This window comes from Heloderma suspectum, chromosome 5, assembly GCF_057233095.1.
Source record: "Heloderma suspectum isolate Gila_16-S chromosome 5, 16-S_ref, whole genome shotgun sequence".
Lineage (NCBI taxonomy): Eukaryota > Metazoa > Chordata > Lepidosauria > Squamata > Helodermatidae > Heloderma > Heloderma suspectum.
In genome coordinates this window covers 146958360-146981588 of record NC_139462.1, presented here as the reverse complement: position 1 = coordinate 146981588, position 23229 = coordinate 146958360, and the positions used below count along the sequence as shown (strand labels likewise).

At 44.9% G+C, this 23229-nt stretch overlaps 1 protein-coding gene across 1 annotated transcript in view; it reads left to right on the top strand.

The window, feature by feature from the left end:
- Positions 1–23229, top strand: part of CNTNAP2 (contactin associated protein 2) — a 2014778-nt gene that overhangs the window by 1058223 nt on the left and 933326 nt on the right. Inside the window, exon 5 of the mRNA XM_084857751.1 lies at positions 17100–17309. Coding sequence (XP_084713877.1) covers positions 17100–17309 — 210 coding nt within the window. The remainder of the gene's footprint in view (positions 1–17099; positions 17310–23229) is intronic.

Sequence of the window (23229 nt, the reverse complement as noted above, 5' to 3'; positions counted from 1 at the left end):
CAGTTTAAGCTCTTGTTTGTTTAGGTGACTGCCTGAACAGGGCTAAACTAAGACTTTGTTTTAATTGGGAATTACATTTAAGGGGTGATGCCAATGGGTCTTGAGAATGGATCCTTTAAGTGTGAGGGAAGAGGGGGATAGAGCCCCCAGTAAAATTAACTGGGGGGCTAATCATTGCCCTGGCATGATCAGGCAAAAATCTCTGCATCATCCCTGGAACTTTGGAGTTCAAAAGTGAAAAGGCCATGGGATATTAAAATGAAGGGTGGCAGAATCAAATGTATTTATGGATTTTAAAAGCTCACAACTATTTTTGAACTTCTTTGCAGCATCAAACAATGTTATCTGAAAGGCAGAGCATCCCCCTGAGAAAGTTTATGCTGTCATCTTTCTGCAGATGAAAACATTTCACCCTTTAATAAACCACAGATTATCTGGAGAGTTAAGGTGTCCCATAAGACCTTGGGATAATAGAAATTTAATGAATCCACCTCAGCATCTCATCTAAAAATGAGCTTTCTTTATTCCACATGTTTATGTTTCCTCCACTTCAACTCTTAAGTTTGAATACTGTAAAGTGAAATTAAATTTGTGGCACATTACCAAAGAATCCATAAAACAGTTCCCCAGGGACACAAAATATCTTTTCTTTTACCATGAAGCTTTCTACCTAGGATCTAAAACGTCAGAGGCTTTTTACTCATCAGTCTGAATGTGTAACTGTTTGTTTGTATTTTTAAACTAGGGTAGCTCTTTTAGGCTTAATACCTAATTACTCATGGCTTGGATCTAAACATGTCCTTCTGCTAGCAGAAAGCCTCTTCTACTTATGGAAGGACTCTGTTTCCAACCTAGCAGAATAGTGCTGCATGAGAAAAGTGACAGCTATTCCCAGTAAGTTGCTCCATTTGCAAAAACTCTTGCACAAGAGTTTGCACAACCTCTCTTTTTATGCCTCACTAGAATGTATTATTTATTATATTTTTATTTTATTTACAACATTTGTGTACCGCTCCACGTCTAAACAGATTCCAGAGTGGTGAACAACAAGAGATAAAATGAACAAAAGATAAGAAGATTTTTAAAGGAAACATATTAAGATTATTCTTTTTTTAAAAAACAGTGCCATTAAAACTGAGGCTGGCTAACCAAGAAAGGCTTCCTTGAAAAGATATGTTTTCAGGAGGCACCAAAAACTACCCAGTGTTGACACCTGCCTAACCTCCAGAGACATGAAGTTTGTTTGCTTATTTATTTATTTATTTCATTTCTATACCACCCAATAGCTGAAACTCTCTGGGCAGTTCACAAACATTAAAACCAAAAAATGCAGGATAAAACAATATAAAATATGAAAGCATTAAAAGCACAATATAACAATACAACCAGGAAGTTCCATAGGATGGGAGCCACCACACTGAAATCTCTTCTCCAGGTGGACTCCAGTTGGGCCATAGGTCCATGTGGAACCACCAGGAGCAAGGCCTCTGATGACCTCAGTGACCAGGCAGGTTGGTAAGGGAGAAGGCCCTCTCTTAGGTATCCCGGTCCCAAGTTGTTTAGGGCTTTATACACTAGTACCAAAACCTTAAACCTGGCCCAGTAGCAAATGGGCAGCCAGTGCAGTTCCCTCAGCAAAGGAGTTGCATGCTGAAAAGAGGCAGCTCCCAATGACAGCCGAGCTGCTGCATTCTGCACTAACTCCAGTTTCTGGAGCAGCCTTAAGGCCAGCTCCACATATGCTATAGCCTACAATGAGCAAAATGTATGAAGTCCAAATACACCATATCCACAATAAACACTCTTAGAGGGCAAAGAGGTCTGAGCCCAGAATATCTTAAGGCATGGGTGGGCAACTTGGGGGGGCTCTGTGGTCCATAACCCTGCCCCCATGCAGGGCACCCACAAATTCAGCAGCAAACCACTGCAAACCACTACCGAGCACCACAAGGATTACATTTAGCTTGTTCTCAAGCTAAATTTAACCCTTTTTGTGTGCCGTAGTGCTAAAATCAGCGATTTCCACCCACTGCTGTCACCAAATTCTGCATAGGAGGCCACATGCAGCCTGTGGAAGGCCCGCCCCTGCCTTCTCCCAGAGATACTTACCATTACTATGAGGTGTTTTTCAGACTCCCTGCTCCAGATTCCTCTGCCATCTGACGTGTGGTGGTTGATGACCCACAACATCAGGATCCTTTGACAGTGGCACCTAAGCTGAGAACCAACCTCCCTCCCAAGGGAGGTGTATTCCACTTACTTTTTTCTCATTTTTAGATCATAGAATAGTCATAGAATAGTAGGGTTGGAAGGGGCCTACAAGGCTGTGTTCAAGAAATGGCCTTTTCTCAGATAACCTGAGCATTTGATTTGGGGAACTGCTTGCTTGCATTTTCTCTGTTCTTTTACCATTCAGCAGGAATGATGGAGAAATCTGCCACAGACTCTAATGAGGCCAGATTCCAGAGAATCCAACCTCCAAAGTCTGCAGTGGGACACTGGATTTTTCCCCATGATAGGCTAGCATATTGCGGGGAAAAATACAACCTAAATGGCATATTGTACACCATTTGTGGCCATAAAACACTGAATTTGACCTAAATATAGCTGTAAATGGCTGCATTTTAGGGCAAAGTCAGTGCTTTATGGCCACAAATGATGTACAATACACCATTTGCGGCTGTATTTTTTCCTGTCACAGGCTAATGGCAGTTGCCATTAGTGTATCACATCTTCTAGGGAGCCAGAGAGCTGCTCTGCCAACTCCAGTGGACACAGCTGGGCTCTGGAGGATTCTGCAGGGGCCCAAGTGGCCCAGATTGCCCCTCCACTAGGGGTGGACGAAAGTCACTTATCTTTCATCGAAGCTTGTTCGCGGTGGGGGGGAGGCGCTTCACTGCTCCCCCTGCGAAGTTCAGGTCGGGGGAGGAGGCTTCCCGCCTCGCCCGGCCGCGAACTCGAAAGTTGTTTTTTTTTTAACGCCCCCGTGATAGGCTACGTGATGATTAACGTAGCCTATCACGGCTAGATCTGCAAAGTCAGCCGTGATAGGCTACGTAAATCGTCACGTAGCCTATCACGGGTGACTTTAAAAAAAAAAGCGCGTACGCTAATGGCGGCCCCCATAGGGAGCCGCCATTCGCGTTCCTTATTTGGTTGCTGTAGTCTACGTAAATCTTTATGTAGACTACAGCGACCAAATAAGGAACGGGAATGGCGGCTCCCTATGGGGGCCGCCATTATCCGTACATGCTTTTTTTTTTTTTAAGTCACCCGTGATAGGCTACGTGACGATTTACATAGCCTATCACGGCTGACTTTGCAAATCTAGCCGTGATAGGCTATGTTAATAGTCACGTAGCCTATCACGGGGGCGTTTTTTTTTTCTTTTATTGGAATGGCGGCGGCGGCGGCCGGTCGAAAGACCGGCTGCCACTCCCGCCCCGCACGAACAGCCGCCGAACCGCCGGCCGGACCCGCCGCCGGGAGGGACATTCGGCGAAGGTAAGTCCCGTCCCAGGGGGGGTGCGGGGGGTGGGGGGGTGCGGAGGATTTCTCCCCGAAACTTGTTCGGGGGGCCAAACACGTTGGCGCTCAGCCCCCCGAAGTTTCAGGGAGAAATTCTCCACCATCCCTACCCTCCACAGACACACACACCCCAGACTGGACAGTGGGGAGTTCGTGCATCACTACCATTCAGTCATCTCTACTCTATTGCATTTTATGATTGTCAGGCGATAGGAGGATCTGGATCTCAGCATTTCAGCCCTGTGGTGGAGATCCACAGGAAAGGCCTACAACACAGCACTTGGCTGATTTGGATCTCCTCTCTTTCCCAGGCAAGTCTTCCCTCATAGCCTGGTGGTTACTCATAGCTTCTTTCAGGAAGTAGAATAAGACACCCATAGATAACTGGGAACTGTGTCGGGTCAGTGGCAGTTGTCATCTGCTCCTGGCATCGTGATTAGCTCCTTCAGCCTGATTTTGACTGGTTCTTCGGCTACAGGCATCTATCAGGTGTAGGGCTGTGTCTAGGGATGTATGAGAACTCCATTTCTGCTCACAAGCATGCCCTGCTTGCAACCCTCAGTATGAGCAGGGGAACACGTTCTTTGAAAATGTTTGCAAATTCTTGAACATGCGCTTGCATTCAAATAATATGAAATTTTGGATGAGAAAAGGGTTTGTGATTGTGCAACCTTACAAATGTGCCAAAGGGGACATTTGCACAACTTTGGAAATTTGCGCATATTTGAGGGGTTTTGCACAACTTTCACATCCGCTCGCATTCATTTTGTGCAATTTTCCCATTCATGCAAAACGAACAGAGATTGTGACCATGAGCACAAATTGAGGAGAGTCAAACAGCGAGCTGATGTTTGGAGAATCTAGGTGAACATGAATATCACTTGTTTGCACATCCCTAGCTGTGCTGAATGTGCTCCCAACCCAAATCATTGTTGCCTTCACCCCCCATAAAGGAGGAGTAGTGGAATTTCTGGGAATATTGGGGGCGGGGATGGATATGAAAGTCAAATTACTTTTTGGGTTGGGGGAGTTTGGGTGGGCTTCTTTATCCAGAGTTTCATTTAGAAAGCCAGGTGACATAGCATCTTTCCAGGGGCATTAGCAGTCCCATTTGCAAAGCGCATACCAGACAGTTGCACTGCCCAGTGCTCTGCCTAGCCACAGCTAGCTTGATAAAGGATAAAAGAAAGGAAAAGATGGAAAAGCCTTCACCACCTTGTCTAAAGTAAAAATAAAGAAAATGTTCATACCCACATTCTGACCTTTGGGACGACTTTCGGACATGAACCCCCTGAATCTGGAGACATTCCAGGGAACAGATGTTTGGATTAGCCCTAAATAGATTGGGCTTGGCATGTGAACTTCTGGCTTGACTCTCAGGCTTTCTCTGACTTGCATTCCCTCTTGATGATTCTGCTCGGTCTTGGCTTTGAAGCTCCTCACTCGATCTTAGACTTTGGTATTCTCTATCCCATATTACCCAGCTGTTATAGGCATTGGCTGCTCTTCGGCAACTCCCATGACATGGCATGAAAAGGATTGTTTTAATTTGTAATTTTAAGTTTAAATTTGTAAGTCACATTTAGACTCATTGGACCAAATTGTGGGGTTTTAATCAATAAAATAAATAATAAGTATCTTCTGAAAATGACAGGCTTTGATGTCAGTAACATGGTACTTTAGCTCTGAATCAAATAAACTGACAATATAAGTCCAAACGATAGTATGTATGAGTCCATTATGTGTGCATATATGTATGTATCTCACACGTTTCTCTGTAGGCCTAAGACCAGTGCAGATTGTCAAACTGAGTAGAAAAGTATGCATGAGGGAGAGATTGCAGTTTGCCTTTGATGTCCACACGTTGATTTTAAGTTCTAGTTCTGCACCAGGGCCAGGCCCAGAATGTACCATCTGAACTTGTCATCTGTACTTTCATTTCCTTTTCTTTTTTTCAGGATTCAGAAACTAAGTGCATTTGGGTATACTGACACAGGCCCCTGTGCAGAAATTACAATCAGTGCACGGAAGTCAGGAGCAGGGCCAGCAGGTGCAATCCTGATACACACACAACCATAAAATCACTGGCAGTTCTGAATTGGGATGGACCATTTGATACTCCCAGACAAAGCATGATTTGGGTGGTGCTGGGCACCAAATATTTTGCGGAGAAGACATGCATACCTTGATGGCAGCTTCCTCTTTCTTTGTTTTTAATATTTAAGAAATAGTGTTCATTGTAGTAGGAGCAGTGGCAGCCCTTCCACCCCCATTTATCCAGTGTAGAAAGCACCACTTGTTGAAACACTCATGTAGAACTAGGGATGTACAGACTGTGTAAAATCCGCTCCGTCTGTGTTTCTCAGATTGTCAGGCGCCTTTTGTTCTGTCAGCTGCTCACAAACAGATGCAAATGTTTTTTTCATCATACGGAAATAATTATGTAAGTATCTATGTAAGTATTTACATAAGTATTTACATAATTTGCCTCAGTACACAACATTCAGCATATTGTCCCCTGTTCCAATTAACGTTTCCTCAGCAGAAGCTTATGTATTTTTCTATGAATTTATATGCGTAAATTTCAGGAAAGTAAAAAAAAAAAAGCCTATGGACTCTGTGCAGCCTGAGGGGGTCACTCTGCAGTGATCCCACAGGTCAGATTCTTAGAAATCCGAGCTCATTGTAGTCCATCTCAAATTCCTCCAGCATCCCTAGGTAGAACCACTATTTGTGTGAACCAAGGGCAAGGGATATCTACTAGGGATGGACGGACACACCTCCATCCAGGGCTGTCAGTCACTCGATGAGCTGCCTGCCAACACCTGCTTGCCGCACAAGGCCCTCAACGCCTCAGCGAGTGACTAGCAAGCTCAGCGGACGCACTTGCTCCACCTGTGAATGGGTCATGCACACCTGTGAAGTTGCATAGATCATCCTTTACAGCCGCAATCTACGCAGCATTCCCTTCCTGGAAATGCCCAAGCCATCATTGTTGTACAGAATGGTGGCTTGGGGAAGGAGCAGGTGGGCTGGGCTGCCGGATGCTCACAGACTGCACAGTGCTCCCGGACAGGTTTGGTGAGTGCTGTGCAGTCTGCAAACGGGGATCTCGGGGGGCCAAGCCAGGGGGAGTCAACTTGCAACATAGCAACTTGCTGCGATCATGCAAATCTTGAGGTACTCACCTAAGCTACGATTGGGAAGTGGGCCTAAGAAATCATGGTAGGACATAAGGAAGATTGTTATCAGCTCACTGCATTACATTCTCGAAATTAAAGCTGTATGTTCTCGATATGACTTTTGAGAGAGAACTTCTTTGAGCTATCCCCCTCTTTGATAATCATTCAAGTGCTCTAAACATTTTAAAGGTGAAAAGGACCAACTGTTGCATACCTTGCGGTTACTACAGAAATGTGAAACAAACAATTAAGCTCTAACTGCAGGATGCTTACTATTTCCTTTTCAAGTAAATGCTACAAGGGCCAATGCGCCAAATGCATTTCCTTGTGAGGTTAAACATTCCCTTTCAATATGCTTTTGAAAGATCTCCCTTTAGGGCTTAATTCAAAGTGTTCTGAAGCCTAAGGATGGATTCCTATTGACTTCAATTGACTTTAGATCAGCCTCTGGATGCTAAAATATGACTGCTGTGGGACTCAAAGGGAATGGTAATGCACCAGCTGTGGGGGTGCCATAATGAGGAAGCTGGCTGAGAGAGGACCATGCAGGGGAGTTAAGTCTGAAGAGCACATTTTATTACATGCTCAAGATTATGGCCTCCACAAACATGAGAGCATGATCTTCTTTGGGGAGGAGAAATAGCATTACTGTTTGTTTATACCGCTAACATTATGAGTGCATAACATAGACATTCTTCAATAATGGCTGTGCACTCAAGATATCCAGAAAATTTAATTCTAGGAATGTATATGGGGAAAGAAACCCTTCAGCAATTTCATTAATGTTATCAAAATTCTTTTGGTTTCCCTCATAATTTCTTGGCATGTTTTGCTTTAGGAAGAACCCCCAGATTTATTCTGAGTTTTACTTTTCTGAAATCTACCTAGTGATGTGTAGACAAATTTCATTAGGCTCATATAAACTTTTTTTTTTTTAAAGACAGAATCAGGATTGTTAGAGTAAAGTCCTTCTCAGTTATTTACCACAGCCCTGCTACAACCCAAAGGAGAGTCACGCAAAAACTTTAGGTAAACCTTGAAATCCACCACATATTTAACCTAAGGTTAAAAACCCCTAATTCACTTTGAATTTTGTCTGGGGCAAATTTTCCAGTGCTGTGCAACTCAACTCAGAAATATTTTCTGTAGAACAAAACTAAGACTATATGCAAAAATCACGGCTCCGGGAGTAGGAATGTACAGATTTTGTTAAATAGGTCCCATCTGTGTTTTGTGGATTGTCCGCCATCTTTTGTTCCACCAATCTATTTTTATGAAATCCTTTTTTTAAAAAAATACACACACCAGGATTTCATTCTACTTTTGCTCATTTGCATTAGTGCAAGTGAGCATTCCCCTTCATGGATCACTGCCTTGTTGTGGTGAAGGGACTTGCATAACTCAGTGAAGCCATAAGTTATGTTGTGTAGGGCCACCCAAGATGGACAGGCCATGGTGGAGAGTTCTGACAAAATGTGGTCCACTAGAGAAGGAAATGGCAACCCACTCCAGTATTCTTGCCAAGAAAACCCCATGGAATGTATCACAAGGCTAAAAGAGATGACGCCAGAAGATGAGACCCTCAGGTTGGAAGCTGTCCAATATACTACTGGGGAAGAACAGAGGGAATTTCCAAGTAGCGCCAGAAAGAGTGAAGCAGCTGGGCCAAAGCCGAAAGGACACTCAGCTGTGGATGTGTCTGGTGGTGAAAAGAAAGTCCAACGCTGTAAAGAACAATATTGTTTAGGAACCTGGAATATAAGATCAATGAATCAAGGTAAGCTGGAGGTGGTCAAACATGAGATGGCAAGATTGAACATAGACATCTTGGGAATCAGCCAACTGAAATGGACAAGCATGGGCGAATTTAATTCAGGTGACCATTATATCTACTACTGTGGGCAAGAATCCCTTAGAAGAAATGGAGTAGCACTCATAGTCAACAAAAGGGTGGGAAAAGCAGTACTAGGGGTACAATCTCAAAAACAATAGAATGATCTCAGTACGAATCCAAGGCAAACCATTCAACATCACAGTAATTCAAGTCTATGCCCCAACCACTGAGGCCAAAGAAGCTGAGGTTGATTGGTTCTATGAAGACCTACAACACATTCGAGAACTAACACCAAAAAAAGATGTCCTCTTCATCATAGGGGATTGGAATGCTAAAGTAGGAAGTCAAGAAATAACTGGGATAACAGGCAAGTATGGCCTTGATGTACAAAATGAAGCAGGACAAAGGCTAATAGAGTTTTGCCAAGAGAACACGCTGATCATAGCAAACACTCTTTTCCAACAGCACAAGAGGCGACTCTACACATGGACATCACCAGATGGTCAATATCGAAATTAGATTGATTATGTACTTTGCAGCCAAAGATGGAGAAGCTCTATACAGTCAGTAAAAACAAGACCTGAAGCTGACTGTGGCTCAGATCATGAGCTTCTTATTGCAAAATTTCAGCTTAAGTTGAAGAACGTAGAGAAAACCACTAAACCATTCAGGTATAACCTAAATTATATCCCTGATAAATATACAGTGGAGGTGATGAATATATTTAAGGGATTAGACCTGATAGACAGAATGCCTGAGGAACTATGGACGGAGGTCCGTAACATTGTTCAGGAGGCACCAACGAAATCCATCCCAAAGAAAAAGAAATGCAAGAAAGCAAAGTGGCTGACTGATGAGGCTTTACAAGTAGGGATGGCGGAGAATTTCTCCCCGAAACTTCGGGGGGCCGAGCGCCAATGTGTTCGGCCCCCCGAACAAGTTTTGGGGAGAAATTCTCCGCACCACCCCGCACCCCGCACCCCCCCAGGACGGCACATACCTTTGCCGTATGGCCCTCCCGGCGGCGGGTCCGGCCAGCGGTTCGGCGGGTGTTCGTCCTGGGCGGGGGCAGCAGCCGATCTTTCGACCGGCTGCCGCCGCCGCCATTGCAATAAAAGAAAAAAAACGCCCTCGTGATAGGCTACGTGACGATTAACATAGCCTATCATGGCTAGATTTGAAAAGTCAGCTGTGATAGACTACGTCAATCGTCACGTAGCCTATCACGGGTGACTTTAAAAAAAAAAAGCGTGTACGGATAATGGTGGCCCCCATAGGGAGCCGCCATTCCCGTTCCTTATTTGGTTGCTGTAGTCTACGTAAAGATTTACGTAGACTACAGCAACCAAATAAGGAATGCGAATGGCGGCTCCCTATGGGGGCCGCCATTAGCGTACACGCTTTTTTTTTTTTTTAAGTCACCCGTGATAGGCTACGTGACGATTTACGTAGCCTATCACGGCTGACTTTGCAGATCTAACCGGGATAGGCTACGTTAATCGTCACGTAGCCTATCACGGGGGCGTTTTTGTTTTTTTTTTAACTTTCGAGTTCGCGGCCGGGCGAGGCGGGAAGCCTCCTCCCCGGCCTGAATTTCGGCCAGGCGAGGTGGGAAGCCTCCCCCCCCGGCCTGAACTTCGCAGGGGGAGCAGCGAAGCACCTCCCCCCCACCGCGAACAAGCTTCGACGACAGGTAAGTCACTTTTGTCCACCCCTATTTACAAGTAGCTGAGGAAAGAAGGGAAGCGAAAAGCAAGGGAGAAAGGGGAAGATCTACCCAACTGAATGCAGATTTCCAGAGAATAGCAAGGAGAGACAAGAAGGCCTTCTTAAATGAACAATGAAAAGAAATCGAGGAAAACAACAGAATGGGAAAGACTAGAGATCTCTTCAAGAAAATCGGAGATCTCGAGGGAACGTTTTGTGCAAAGACGGGCATGATAAAGGACAAAAAAGGCAGGGACCTAACAGAAGCAGATGAGATTAAGAAGAGGTGGAAAGAATACACAGAAGAACTATACAGGAAAGATCTTAATGTCCCTGATAGCCATGATAGCGCAGTCACTGAACTTGAGCCGGACATCCTAGAGCGTGAAGTCAAGTGGGCCTGAGGAAGCATTAGTAACAACAAAGCTAGCGGAGATGACAGTATTCCAGCTGAGCTATTTAAGATCCTAAAAGATGATGCTGTGAAAGTGCTGCACTCAATATGCCAACAAATTTGGAACACTCAACAGTGGCCACAAGACTGGAAAAGGTCAGTTGACATTCCAATTCCAAAGAAGGGCAACGCCAAAGAGTGTTCAAACTACCGCACAATTGCGCTCATTTCACATGCCAGCAAGGTTATGCTCAAAATCCTACAGGCTAGGCTTCAGCAGTATGTGAACCGAGAACTACCAGAAGTACAAGCTGGGTTTCAAAGAGGCAGAGGAACTAGAGATCAAATCGCCAACATTCGCTGGATCATGGAGAAAGCAAGAGAATTCCAGACAAATGTCTATTTCTGCTTCATTGACTACGCTAAAGCCTTTGATTGTGTGGATCACAACAAACTGTGGCAAATTCTTAAAGAGATGGGAGTACCAGACCACCTTACCTGACTCCTGGGAAACCTGTACGAGGGTCAAGAAGCAACAGTAAGAACTGGACATGGAACAACCAATTGGTTCATAATTGGGAAAGGAGTACGACAAGGCTGTATATTGTCGCCCTGCTTATTTAATTTATATGCAGAGTACATCATGAGAAACGCCAGGTTGGATGAATCACAGGTCAGAATTAAGATTGCCGGGAGAAATATCAACAACCTCAGATACGCAGACGATACCACTAGGGATGTCGGAGAATGTCTCCACGAATCTCCGGGAGGCCGAATGCCAACGCATTCGGCCGCCCGAAATTGGTGGTGAAATTCTCCGCCACCCCCCGCCACCCCCCCGGGATGGGACTTACCTCCTTCGAATGTCCCTCTCGGAAGCGGGTCACAGTGGCGTTTCGGCGGTGTTTCGGAGGGGGCGGGGGCAGCGGCCGGTCTTCTGACCGGCTGCCGCCGCCGCCAATACAAAGTAAAGTAAAAAAAACCCCAAAACACGTGATAGGCTACGTAACGATTTACGTAGCCTATCACGGCTAGATTTTCAAAGTCAGCCATGATAGGCTACGTAAATCTTTACGTAGCCTATCACAGGTGACTTTGAAAAAAAAAAGTGCATACGCAAATGGCGGCGCCCATGGGCGCCGCCATTTGCGTTCCTTGTTTTGGCAGGGGTAGTCTACGTAAAGATTTACGTAGACTACAGCAAAATAAGGGCAACGCAAATAGCGGTGCCCTTATTTTCGCCGTAGTCTACGTAAATCTTTATGTAAACTACCCCTGCCCAAATAAGGAACGCAAATGGCAGCACCCATGGGTGCCGCCATTTGCGTACGCACTTTTTTTTTCTCAAAGTCACCCGTGATAGGCTACGTAAAGATTTACATAGCCTATCATGGCTGACTTTGAGAATCTAGCCGTGATAGGCTTCGTAAATCATTACGTAGCCTATCACTTTTTTTTTTTTTTACTTTACTTTTTTTATTTCGCGGCCAGGGAGACGGGGCGCTCCCCCCCAGCCTGAATTTCGGTGGCGAGGGATGGGGCGCCTCCCCCCCGGCCTGAATTTCGGCCAGGAGGGGCGGGGCGCCTCCCCCCCACACCAGGAACTTCGGGGGGAGAACCGAAGCGCCTCCCCCCCACCGCGAAGCAAGCTGCAGGACCTGGTAAGGGACTTTCATCCATCCTTAGATACCACCCTAATGGCAGAAAGCGAAGAGGATCTAAAGAGCATCTTGTGGAAGGTGAAAGTGGAGAGTGCAAAAGCTGGTTTGAAACTCAACATTAAAAAAACTAAAATCATGGCATCTGGCCCCATCACTTCCTGGCATATAGAAGGGGAAGAAATGGAAGCAGTGACAGATTTTATTTTTTTGGGCTCCAAGATCACCACAGATGGTGATTGTAGCCATGAAATTAAAAGACGCTTGCTCCTTGGGAGGAAAGCTATGGCAAACCTAGACAGCATAGTAAGAAGCAGAGACATCACCTTGCTGACAAAGGTCCATCTAATCAAAGCTATGGTTTTCCCAGTAGCAACGTATGGCTGTGAGAACTGGACTATAAGGAAGGCTGAGCGCCGAAGAATTGATGCTTTTGAACTGTGGTGCTGGAGAAGACTCTTAGGAGTCCCCTGGACTGCAAGGAGGTCAAATCAGTCCATCCTAAAGGAAATTAACCCTGACTGCCCATTGGAAGGACAGATACTGGAGCTGAAAGCTCAAATATTTTGGCCACCTAATGCAAAGAGCAAACTCCCTGGAAAAGTCACTGATGCTGGGAAAGACTGAAGGCAAAAGGAGAAGGGGACTGCAGAGGATGAGATGGCTAGATACCATCACTGATGCAATGAATATGGACTTGAGTACACTCCGGGAGAGAGCACAGGACAGGAAGTCCTGGTGTGCTATGGTCCATGGGGTCACGAAGAGTTGGACACGACTGAACAACAACAACAAGGTGAGCATTAGCGCTACTGCACACTCGTGATAATGTGGATTGGCGTATTTGCGCAAGTGCAGATTAGCACAAATCCCCACCCCCACCCCAAATATACAGAAAAACTGGTCTACAAGTCTGTGGAATTCATGTGGGTTGGAAAACGTTGGTCCTCCATGGAATGTACAGGTCAGGTCAGATCACAGAAACTCATCTGAATCTGTTGTGGATTTCTATGTCATCCCTATCCAAGAGCTGCTTCCCTATGATGCAATTCAATACTGCTAGGTGGTGTGGGAATTTTGCAGCAAAATAGGTAGAGACAGTCATGTGGGATTTTTCCACATGAACAACAATTTATGGCAAAATTCACATATACTGCCCAGTACTGAGACTGTGCCACAGAGTAGCAGCTTGCACACTACTGTGTGTGTCTATTGGGTGAGAGTGTGAAGAGGACCAGAATCTCACCTTGTAGAAACACAGAAATCACCGAAATGTTACCTCCCCTTGGAGTGGCTGCTGAAAATAGATTCCGTATTGGTTTTCCCAAACAATAAGAAAACTTGGCATTCTCAAAGGGACTGTGTGTGAATATCATTTGCTTTAAACAGGGGATCAGTTATATCCCACGCTCGTTATGAGTTTAGAAACAAGAGATATGGATTTAGAAGGAGGCTTTGTTGCAGCATCTCCAATATGGTGACCTTTTCTTCTGAGTTTGTTGTCTTTTTTTCGAGGCTTTTAATGAACATGGGGATATTAGTTATTTTGTGAGACAAATTTAAAAAGTCCCCTGTGCCCTCTTCTGGTTCAGCTGCATGCCGTATGTTGCAAGTTGCTAATTCGAGTTTTGCATTTATTTATGAACTAATTCCTACCCTTAAATGCATAATTCATAAGATGATGTGTGGATTGATAGTGTTATAGGCTGCCCTTTCAAGGCAAAGACTGTTTCATACAAGGGATTTATTGGGGGGGGGGGGTGCAAAGCAAGATGCATGCAGTAAACGTCATTACAGCCTTGGACTATGTTACATGAGCTTAATAGTACAGGTGGATATATTTTGCTGCCAGATCTGTTTTATTTATGTGCTTACATAAAGCCTCAGACTCTAACTCATGGGGGGGAGAGGAAGGGAGTCCAGTAATCACCATCCCAAAGATAATCAGGCCCTGAGAACTGGCACAGCATAGCAAAGAGTGTGACTGGTGAGTCAGGAGGTTTTAGGTTCAAATTTCACCTCAGCTATTAATTCACAACATGGCCTAACACAAGCCACTATTGCCTCAACCCAAGCCACTGTTTGCTATATAGGAATGATAATGCTGGCCTACCTTACAGAGTTATTTTAAGAATGACTGAGAGTACTAGACTTTGGGGGCTTTAAGGGAGCAATCCTAAACTCTCTGATGGAGTGCTCCAATATTGGCTCCCCTGATCTGTACTAAGCCCTGCTGGGCTCTTGCTGGCAAGGCCGAAGAGAGCAGGGACTTGTTCTTTTCTTCTTCTCTTTCCTCCTCTGTGGGGTTGTGCCTACAGTTAAAAAATAATAATCCAGGATTGATTTAAATGTTTTCCTGTAGTGGGAGTGTGGTTGGGTCCTGGGAAAGGCTGTGAATCCTGTGGAGTTCTGATGGCAGGGAGGAAGCCACTGCAGAGATTTCTGCAGGGGCTAAGATTGGGGATTCATGGTTGGATTTCCCCCTCCAAGGGCAGACCTCTGTTGCTGCCCTTGGAGGGGACAATCTGCCATATCCTATGGCTCCTAGGTCACTCTCCCCAGGACCATATGATTGCTCTTAATCTTATGTATCCTTGCTCTTTGTCTTATGCTCTTAATCATTGCTATTTATCTTATGTACTACATAAACGTCAAGATTGTTTTGAAAGAGGAATTTTGAAAGACTTGGAATAGTTAATGTAATAGCAGCCTGCTTGTAGATAACAGTGACGAAAAAATAGTTAATGCTAAATTTTAGAGCAATTCCTCTCCTAGATTTTAATTATCCTCTAGAGGGGGGTAGTAATGTCCATTGCTGGGAAATCCGGTTCTTTTTGACTCGACAGAGTTCCACAGCATGTACGGCTCGATTTGTGTTTGCGAGCCAAGCTGTGGGCTGTTCCCCAAACTCCGGGAACTTTTTTTGCACTTCACCCCTTGCAAGTTCCACAATTTGTGCAAATGTTTGAGCAATTTGGGCAAATTACAGCCAAAGTTGCAGAAATAGCTCAGAGATTTGTGACAAAATGTACAAAACGCCTGGAAAATCTGCGAACCGGCCCAACTTACTGCAGATTGAGTTGGGCACTGCAGCGGGAACTGAAATGAAGTCCAGGGGCCTGAACCTAGGGAAGCATGTTGAACTCCATCCCCCAAATGGATTTCTCCATCCCTAGAGGAGGGACAGACAGACACTGAAACAGGCTGGTGCTTTATTGCTGCTCAATAAAAAATGTGCTTTTAAGTTCTATATTCTTGCATAGCTTATCTTAAGCTGCTCTGGACAATCATTCGAACGTGTAACAACGACGTGGTTCACTATACGGGTGGACAGATGCACCTGCGCCCAGCTTTGTTGGGTGTTCCCCCAGCCACCGCTGCCCACCCCTGCTTGCAGTGCTCCATGAGCTTCTGGACAGCCCAGTGAGTGCCCGACAAAGCCACAGGGCCATCCGCCTTTGAGCCGCCATTATGTATGGCTTGGGCAGGCTCTTCCGAGAAGGCAGAATGCATGGTTGGAGGGCAACCCCTGCCTCTGCTGCCTGTCAAGGCTTCATGGGGTCCTTCCTTGCAAGGAGTTTGTGAAGGCTTGTGTCAGGCAGTGGAGGAAGGAGTTGCCCACCAACCTCGCTGTTTCCCCTCCTTGCAAGGAGGGGATACCATGCAGGTAGAGGGTGACTCCTGCCTTCACTGTCTGTCAAGCCTTCACAGGGTCCTTCAGCAATGAGGTTCATCAGCACCCCGTGGCTCAGTGAGAGGGGGCCTGGGGGGTGGATGCAGGGGGGTCCACTGGACTCCCAGACCTGCCTGGGCACGCATGACATACCTAGTTTGCTGTGATATAAATTCTAAACCTCTAATTCTGACATGTTTCTTGCAAACCATGTATTAGCCCATGATGATACAGACACCAGTTCCCATGCCTGGCTGACCCGGATTTTCTTGTGTCCTCCTGCTTTCTCAGTTTATCAACCTTTTCCCTCCAATATGCATTCTGTCACTACTAATATATTCCATTCTCTCTAACCCAAGTGAAATCACATAATACAGTAATAATCAGATGGTAATTCATAGGGTTGTTGTATTCTGCGGCTTAAGATAAGCTATGCAAGAAGTTGACTTCCCTGATGTGCAGCAAAGCATTCTGGCCCACATGTCAAACTGACAAAGCATACCCCACGTTTTCATAAACCTTAACCTCTTACACTGTCAAATACATTATTATTTACTGTCTTCAGGTGATATGCAAAAACACCGCAGCTGTTGCAAGGGTGAAGTGCCTTTTAAAATTTATGACCCACACCGTTAATTGCTTTTCAGCGGTCTGTACATGGTGACCATAATGTAAATTAGGCCTACAGATAGAGGGATGTTTACATGTAGGGTCGTCTAGTGTTTAGAGCATGGGGTGCAAAACACAGTCAGGATGTCGATTGGGAGATTTCCTCTGTAACTTCCCTGGTGCTTTTTAGGGATTTGGTGGTTGATAATAAGGCCCAATGTCTGACTGATACTTTGCAAACAGTTTAGGGTAAGAATCAGTAACTGGAGGCTACAAGCAGACCTCTAAGTTGACGCTGAGGCAATTATTTAGCAGGAGGGAAAGCCCCAATATTAAATAAAATATTGAGACACTGTTCCGTTTTACATTCTTTTAGTAAATTATAGTTAAGAGAAAATGTTTTCAGGATACATCTTGCATTTATTGCATGCTTCAAATATATGTGTTTTTGTTTTTAGATGGCCCCGACAATGCCTAACTGCTCAGCAACCATTTTATTTATTTTTCCCTTTAGGGGCCGATGTTATCAATTTTGATGGCCGTGTTGTATTACCGTACAGATTTGGACACAAGAAGAAAACACTGAAAACACTGAAAGATGTCATTGCACTGAAATTTAAAACCTCTGAAAGCGAAGGTGTAATCTTCCATGGAGAAGGCCAGCAAGGAGACTATATCACCCTGGAACTGAGAAAGGCCAAACTGGTTCTTAATTTAAACTTAGGTATGGTTTGTTTGTTTGTTTGTTTGTTTGTTTAAAAAAGGACTATTTACCTTGCATTAGAGTGCCAGATACAATTCCAAACTTTACAGGTTTCCTTATCTTTTCTGCTTTGTCTTCTTAAGCAATCTCTAGAGGAAAGAGTTGAAATCAGTTTTGGGGCACAGTGCACAACCACATTTAGGATGAATATAGCTTGGTTCAAGAGCTTTTGTCTAATAATGGGATAGAGTATATTGTGCTAAACATTTACCTCTGAAGTCATCAAAATTCTGTAGGGATGTATGAGAATTTCATTTTTCCTCACAAAACATGTGAGCACGCCCTGTTAAAAGCTCCAAATGCGAGTGTATACACGTGTCCGCCAAAAATATTTGCAAATCATTGAACACGTGCTTGTGTTCGTCTCATTCCCAATTCAAAGTTCAATTTCAGGAGATTTGCAAAAATCTCCCATTTGATTGCTGCGAACTAGGAGATCACTAGGGATGTTGGAGGAATCTGTCCAAGGGGTGGAGCTTCCTGAGCTTTCATCAGCTTGGCACCCAGGCTTCAGCTCACTTTCCCACAAGCTGGCCTGGCTTGATCTGCATTGAGTCAGGCCAGTTTGTGGTTTTTCAGAGCTTTTTTTTTAATGTAAATAGCAAATGGCACAAATTACAACTGCAAATTGCACAAATTGCGGCTGCAGTTTACTCAAATTACCCAATTTACAGCCACAATTTGTGCAAATTATGAAGTTTATGGCCACAATTTGCACAAATTACTATTCACATTAAAAAAAACCCAAAGGTTCCCAGATTTCAGGAACAAACCCACAGCTCAGCTCACAAATGCAAACTAAACTGAGGGCACCACAGAAATCTGATGAGCCCAAAAAGGGCCAGATTTCCTGGCAACTGACATTCCTAGAGATCACCAAGGTGATGGCATCATTCACTCTCACTGACTCCTCAACTGTTGACCTAAGCAAAGACACTGTATGTTGCAGTTGCTGACTGATACTCATTAGTGTCTGTATCCTCCTTGGCTTGTGTCCTCCTCTCCATAGGCAACAAAGCAGCCTTCCAACTGGTGCAGAGGTGAGTATGTTCCTCACTCACAGTACAACATACTCTTTCATTCATGGCCTACAGAAAGACTGGCTGATCCCTGATTTTCTGGGACCATATTGTGAGGAAGAAGCAGACCCACAAGGTGTGTGGGGGGGTGCCAGTTGCTGACATTAATACTAGTCACTGGGTAACATGAGCTGTAGGTGCTATTACACTCATGTCCTGCTTGTTGGGTTCCTATGGACATCTGGTTCGCCACTGTGGGAGTAGAATGCTGGATTAAATAGGCCTTTGGTTTGATCCAGCTGGGCTTACCTTATGTCACCTATAATCCTGCAGTTCTGTGAACAGTAATGGGTCCCTTCATGTCAGGAGTGCTTCTGAGTGCAGGGAGTGGGAGAGTAGTTCAGATTCTGAAGAAGAGCTGCCAGACATGGGGGAAGTATGTTCCCAGGCTAGTCCAGACATGGCTAGGCAGGCTCCTCAGGTTTCAAAGGTCCAGCTGCAGGAGGAAGGTCACTCTTCACCCGTCCCTGTGAGAGACAGCGAACAGGGAGAGGTGGTGTTTGGTGAGTCTGAATTAATAGATGCAAGGCACAGACACAGAGCCAAGAGGGAGACGGCCGGGGCGGAACTTAGAAGGTCTACCTGATTGGCCCTGCATGAACAGCGGTGCTTAGAAGCCTCACGAGAGAGAGAGAGAGAGAGAGAGAGAGACCTCCCCCCACCCCTTGAGTTAGGCTAGTGAGCCCGCCTTTCTTTCAAACGGCGGGCAACTTTTGTAGCTACCTTTTGAACCGCCTGAAGGCATTTCCTTGCAGACTGAGAGTCACTGAGAATTTGCATCTGTATGACCCATTGTGGTGATGGATTAAAAGCTGTAGATTGAAGTCTCTTGTCTATGTTTGATTTCGGCATTTGAAGTTCAGTGTGGGTAAAAGGAACCCTGACATTTCATTTCTGTCACAGTCAGTGCTATTTATTTCACACAACATATATTTGTTACATCCTGCTGTTCCTTCAGGGAGCTCAAAGAGTCATATGTGGTTCTCCCCCCAACCCCCTTATATCCTACAACAACTTTATGAGGAGGTGAGCCTAAGAATAGTGTGACTAGCCCAAGCAAACCCAGTGAACTTCATGACTAGATGGAGATTTGAACTGAGTTTCCCTAGTCCTAATCTGAGATTGTCCACTATGCCTGTTTTCTGACTGCTGTTGGTCTAAAAATCAACAGCTTTGCTTCATGCAAATGAAGACAGCATAGCTTCACCTGCACAAATGGTTTGTGACAAATGTCATTGAAATTCTAATCATTTCCATTTATTTTCCCATTCATTTCTCAGTTCAGTCAAGCAGTTATCAGTATGATAAATGACATCTCTTACATATGTGCTTAGTGAGGTGAGAATATATACTCTCAGGTCAGAAAAGAGGTTAGGAAGGGTGTACTGGGAAGAGAAATTAGATACCAAGAATTCTTTAACACAATGCTTAGTTCAAGCTGCAGTCAAAACATTAAAAATGAGGAAGGTCACTGTGCAGCGTGGCTTAGACATGATCCACTGCTTCATCGCTCTCCCTTTTTGCAGCTGAAAATCTTTCGTTACCTGATTCTAGTGGCTAAATATTAACTGATTGGTTTTAAGTATTTTTATTCTGCTCCTCAGCCAAAAAGGCTCCCTTGGTGGCTTACATATAATAAGTAAAGCAAGATAGTTTCTTCCCACAGGCTTTCAGCCTAAAACGACACAACACACAAGGAAAAAAGGATTGGGTAGGAAGAGGAAGTATTTCAGCTAGGGATGTCGGAGGAATCTGTCCGAGGGTTTACATTTGTCGAGTTTTCAGCAGCTCAGCTCCCCTGACTCTGGCTTGCTTACCCATGAGCTGGCCCAGCTTGATCTGTATTGAGTCAAGCCAGCTTGCAGATTTTCGGGCAGGAAGGGTGTTTCTTCTCAAAGTTCGCATTTACAGAAGTTGCAGCTGGGATTTGCATAAATTACACAAATTGCTGCCTTAAATATGCTTAACTTACTAAAATTGCACCTGCAATTTGCACCTGCAATTTGCACAAGTTAAGCATATTTACAACCACAATTTGTGCAAAGTATGGCCAAAATTTGCATAATTTATGCAACTTTCAGCCGCAACTTCCATAAATGCGGATTATAAGGGTTATAAGGAGGATTATAAGGGGGGGTTATAAATGCGGATTATAAGGGGGGGGCAGGAAAGTTCCTGGATTGGGGGAGGAAGCCCTCATCTTGCAAATGCAAGCAGAGCTGGGGGGTCTGGGGAAATCTGGGGAGCCAAAAATGGCTGGGTTTCCCCATGAAGGCCATCCCTACTTTCAGCCGGGCTGGTGGAATGGCCTTGCTTCCTTCAACTCCCTCCGTAAAGGCTGCTGGAATTGCTGCTGGTGGTGACAGTTGAGGGACAAGGAAATTCATAGGGGTGGTGGTTCAGCAGGGCTGGTGGAATGGCCCCATTTCCCCCTCTCATCTCCCTCTCAGTATCTTGTGTATTAACAGCATAAGTGGAAACAAGGGAGTTATTCTTATTGGGGGCAGGTTTATCAGTATCTGTTAACCATGATAGGTAAACGGAACCTCCATGTTCAAAAGCAGTATGCTTTCAAGTGCCAGATGCTGGGAACAAACACCACAGGATAACCATTACAAGAATGCTCTCATTGTGAGCTTTGCCTGGCCATTGTTAGAAACAGGACTTGATGGACTTTTGACTTATAAGGTGTATTATAAAATACTGTGGATCCAGTCCTGGTGACAAATTGATACTTTTTGTACAGATGAAAAGGGCTGTCCTTTAAAAGAATAATATCTCAGTAGGGTCATAGGCAGCTGCCTTATACCAAATCAGACTATGGGTCCACCTAGCTCAGTATTGATTGCCTGCAGCAGGTTTTCAGAGACGGGTCTTTTCCAGCCCAACCTGGAGATGCCAGGGATTGAACCAGGGGCGTTTTGCATGCAAAGCAGGTGGTCTACCACTGAGCTACAGCCCTTACTTTGATTGAATTCAGTGTTTCACCACCACTTCATGAAACATACTTCAGATACTGCCCCCAGTTTTATATTTTTCTTTGTCATAAACGCTAGTGCAGTCTGTTGTTTTTGTTTCTTAGCCACACTTTTAAGAGATTCAGACATTAAACAGAACCTTTTTGTGTCATCCCTAGTTGCATCCCAGCCAACATAGGAAGAAAAGAGTTTTACAAAGGGTAGAATATTTGTAAACTAAGTGAAAATAGTGCTTTTGGTTGAAATGGATCCAGTTATTCAGGCTTTAGTCCCACTGAAATCAGTATGACAAGACTAAGTTATTACAGGACAGACCAAGAACAGAAAGTGACAGCACATCACTTGTTCTCACTTGCAGCTCTCAGCTAAAACTACTCCAGTGTGTAATCAAGGATCTACAGCCCATCCTGGAAAATGATACTTCCTTTTCACAGGCCTTGGGAGGTAGGCCAGATTTTACTAGGGATGGCAGAGAATTCCGCCACGGATTCCAGTGAGGCCGGATTCTTTAGAATCCAGCCCCCCAGAATCTGTGGCAGAATGGCCTCCTGCCCCCCCCGCCCCCTCGCAGAATCCCCCCAGGATGGCACTTACCTGGGGTGGATTCAGCGGCGGTGGCGGATTCGGCAGCAGCAGCTCCAGAGGTGGCGGCAGCTGGTCTACTGGCCAGCTGTGGCAGAGGTGCTGCCGCCACCACCATTGCCATCCTTGGACCATGATAGGCTATGTAAGAATTTACGTAGCCTATCACGGATAATGTAAAAAAAACAAACACGCAGCATACGCAAATGGCGGTGGCTACGGCAGCCGCCATTTGCGTTCCCTATTTTTCGCCGACTTATCTTACGTAAATATTTACGTAAGATACAACGGCGAAAAAAAGGGGGAACACAAATAGCATAGTGGACGCTATTTGCATTCCTTTATTTTTCGCCATTGTGGCCTATGTAAATATTTTATGTAGAATTGTAAACAGTGAGCTCAGATGAAAATTATGGGAAGAACTGTAAATATTTACATAGGCTAGAATGGCGAAAAATAAAGGAACGCAAATAGCGTCCACTACGCTATTTGCGTTCCCCTTTTTTTCGCCGTTTTATGTTACGTAAATATATACGTAAGATAAGTCGGCGAGAAATAGGGAAAGCAAATGGCAGCCGCCATAGCTGCCGCCATTTGCGTACACTGCGTGTTTTTGTTTTTGTTTTACGTTAGCCATGATAGGCTATGTAAATTCTTATGTAGCCTATCATGGCTGTCTAGCTGGATGCAAATGGCGGCCACTACGGCGGCCGCCATTTGCGGCCGCACCAGGCCATCTGCGGCCAGAAATCCGGCTGCCGATGGCCCTGGCCGGCTGCTCCACGGCCTGGCCGTGGAGCAGAGCCAGCCATCAAGAATTCCGGGGGGGAGGACCGGATTGCCTCCCCCCCGTCGAGGATTCCACAGGGAGGCACAGAGCAAAGGTAAGTGAGTTTCATACATCCCTGGATTTTACTCACAGACAGTCCCCTAATGTAAAATAGCTAGTCACCAGCAAGGATAGGCCACAAACATAGGGAACAGATCTGCAACAAACCCAGATGTCAACTTTGTTCCCATACCTACTCAGATAACACTATTAGATGACCTAATAATGTCAGCCCCAATATCAAGGTTTCATTCACCTGCTCATCATCCAACGTGATGTATGCTATCATCAGCTAGCAATGCCCTTCTACATTCTGCATAGGACAATGCATTCTCTTTCCAAAATAATAAACGGGCATCAAGATTAAATTTGACATCAGAAAAGCAATATTCAAAAACCAGTGGGAGAATATT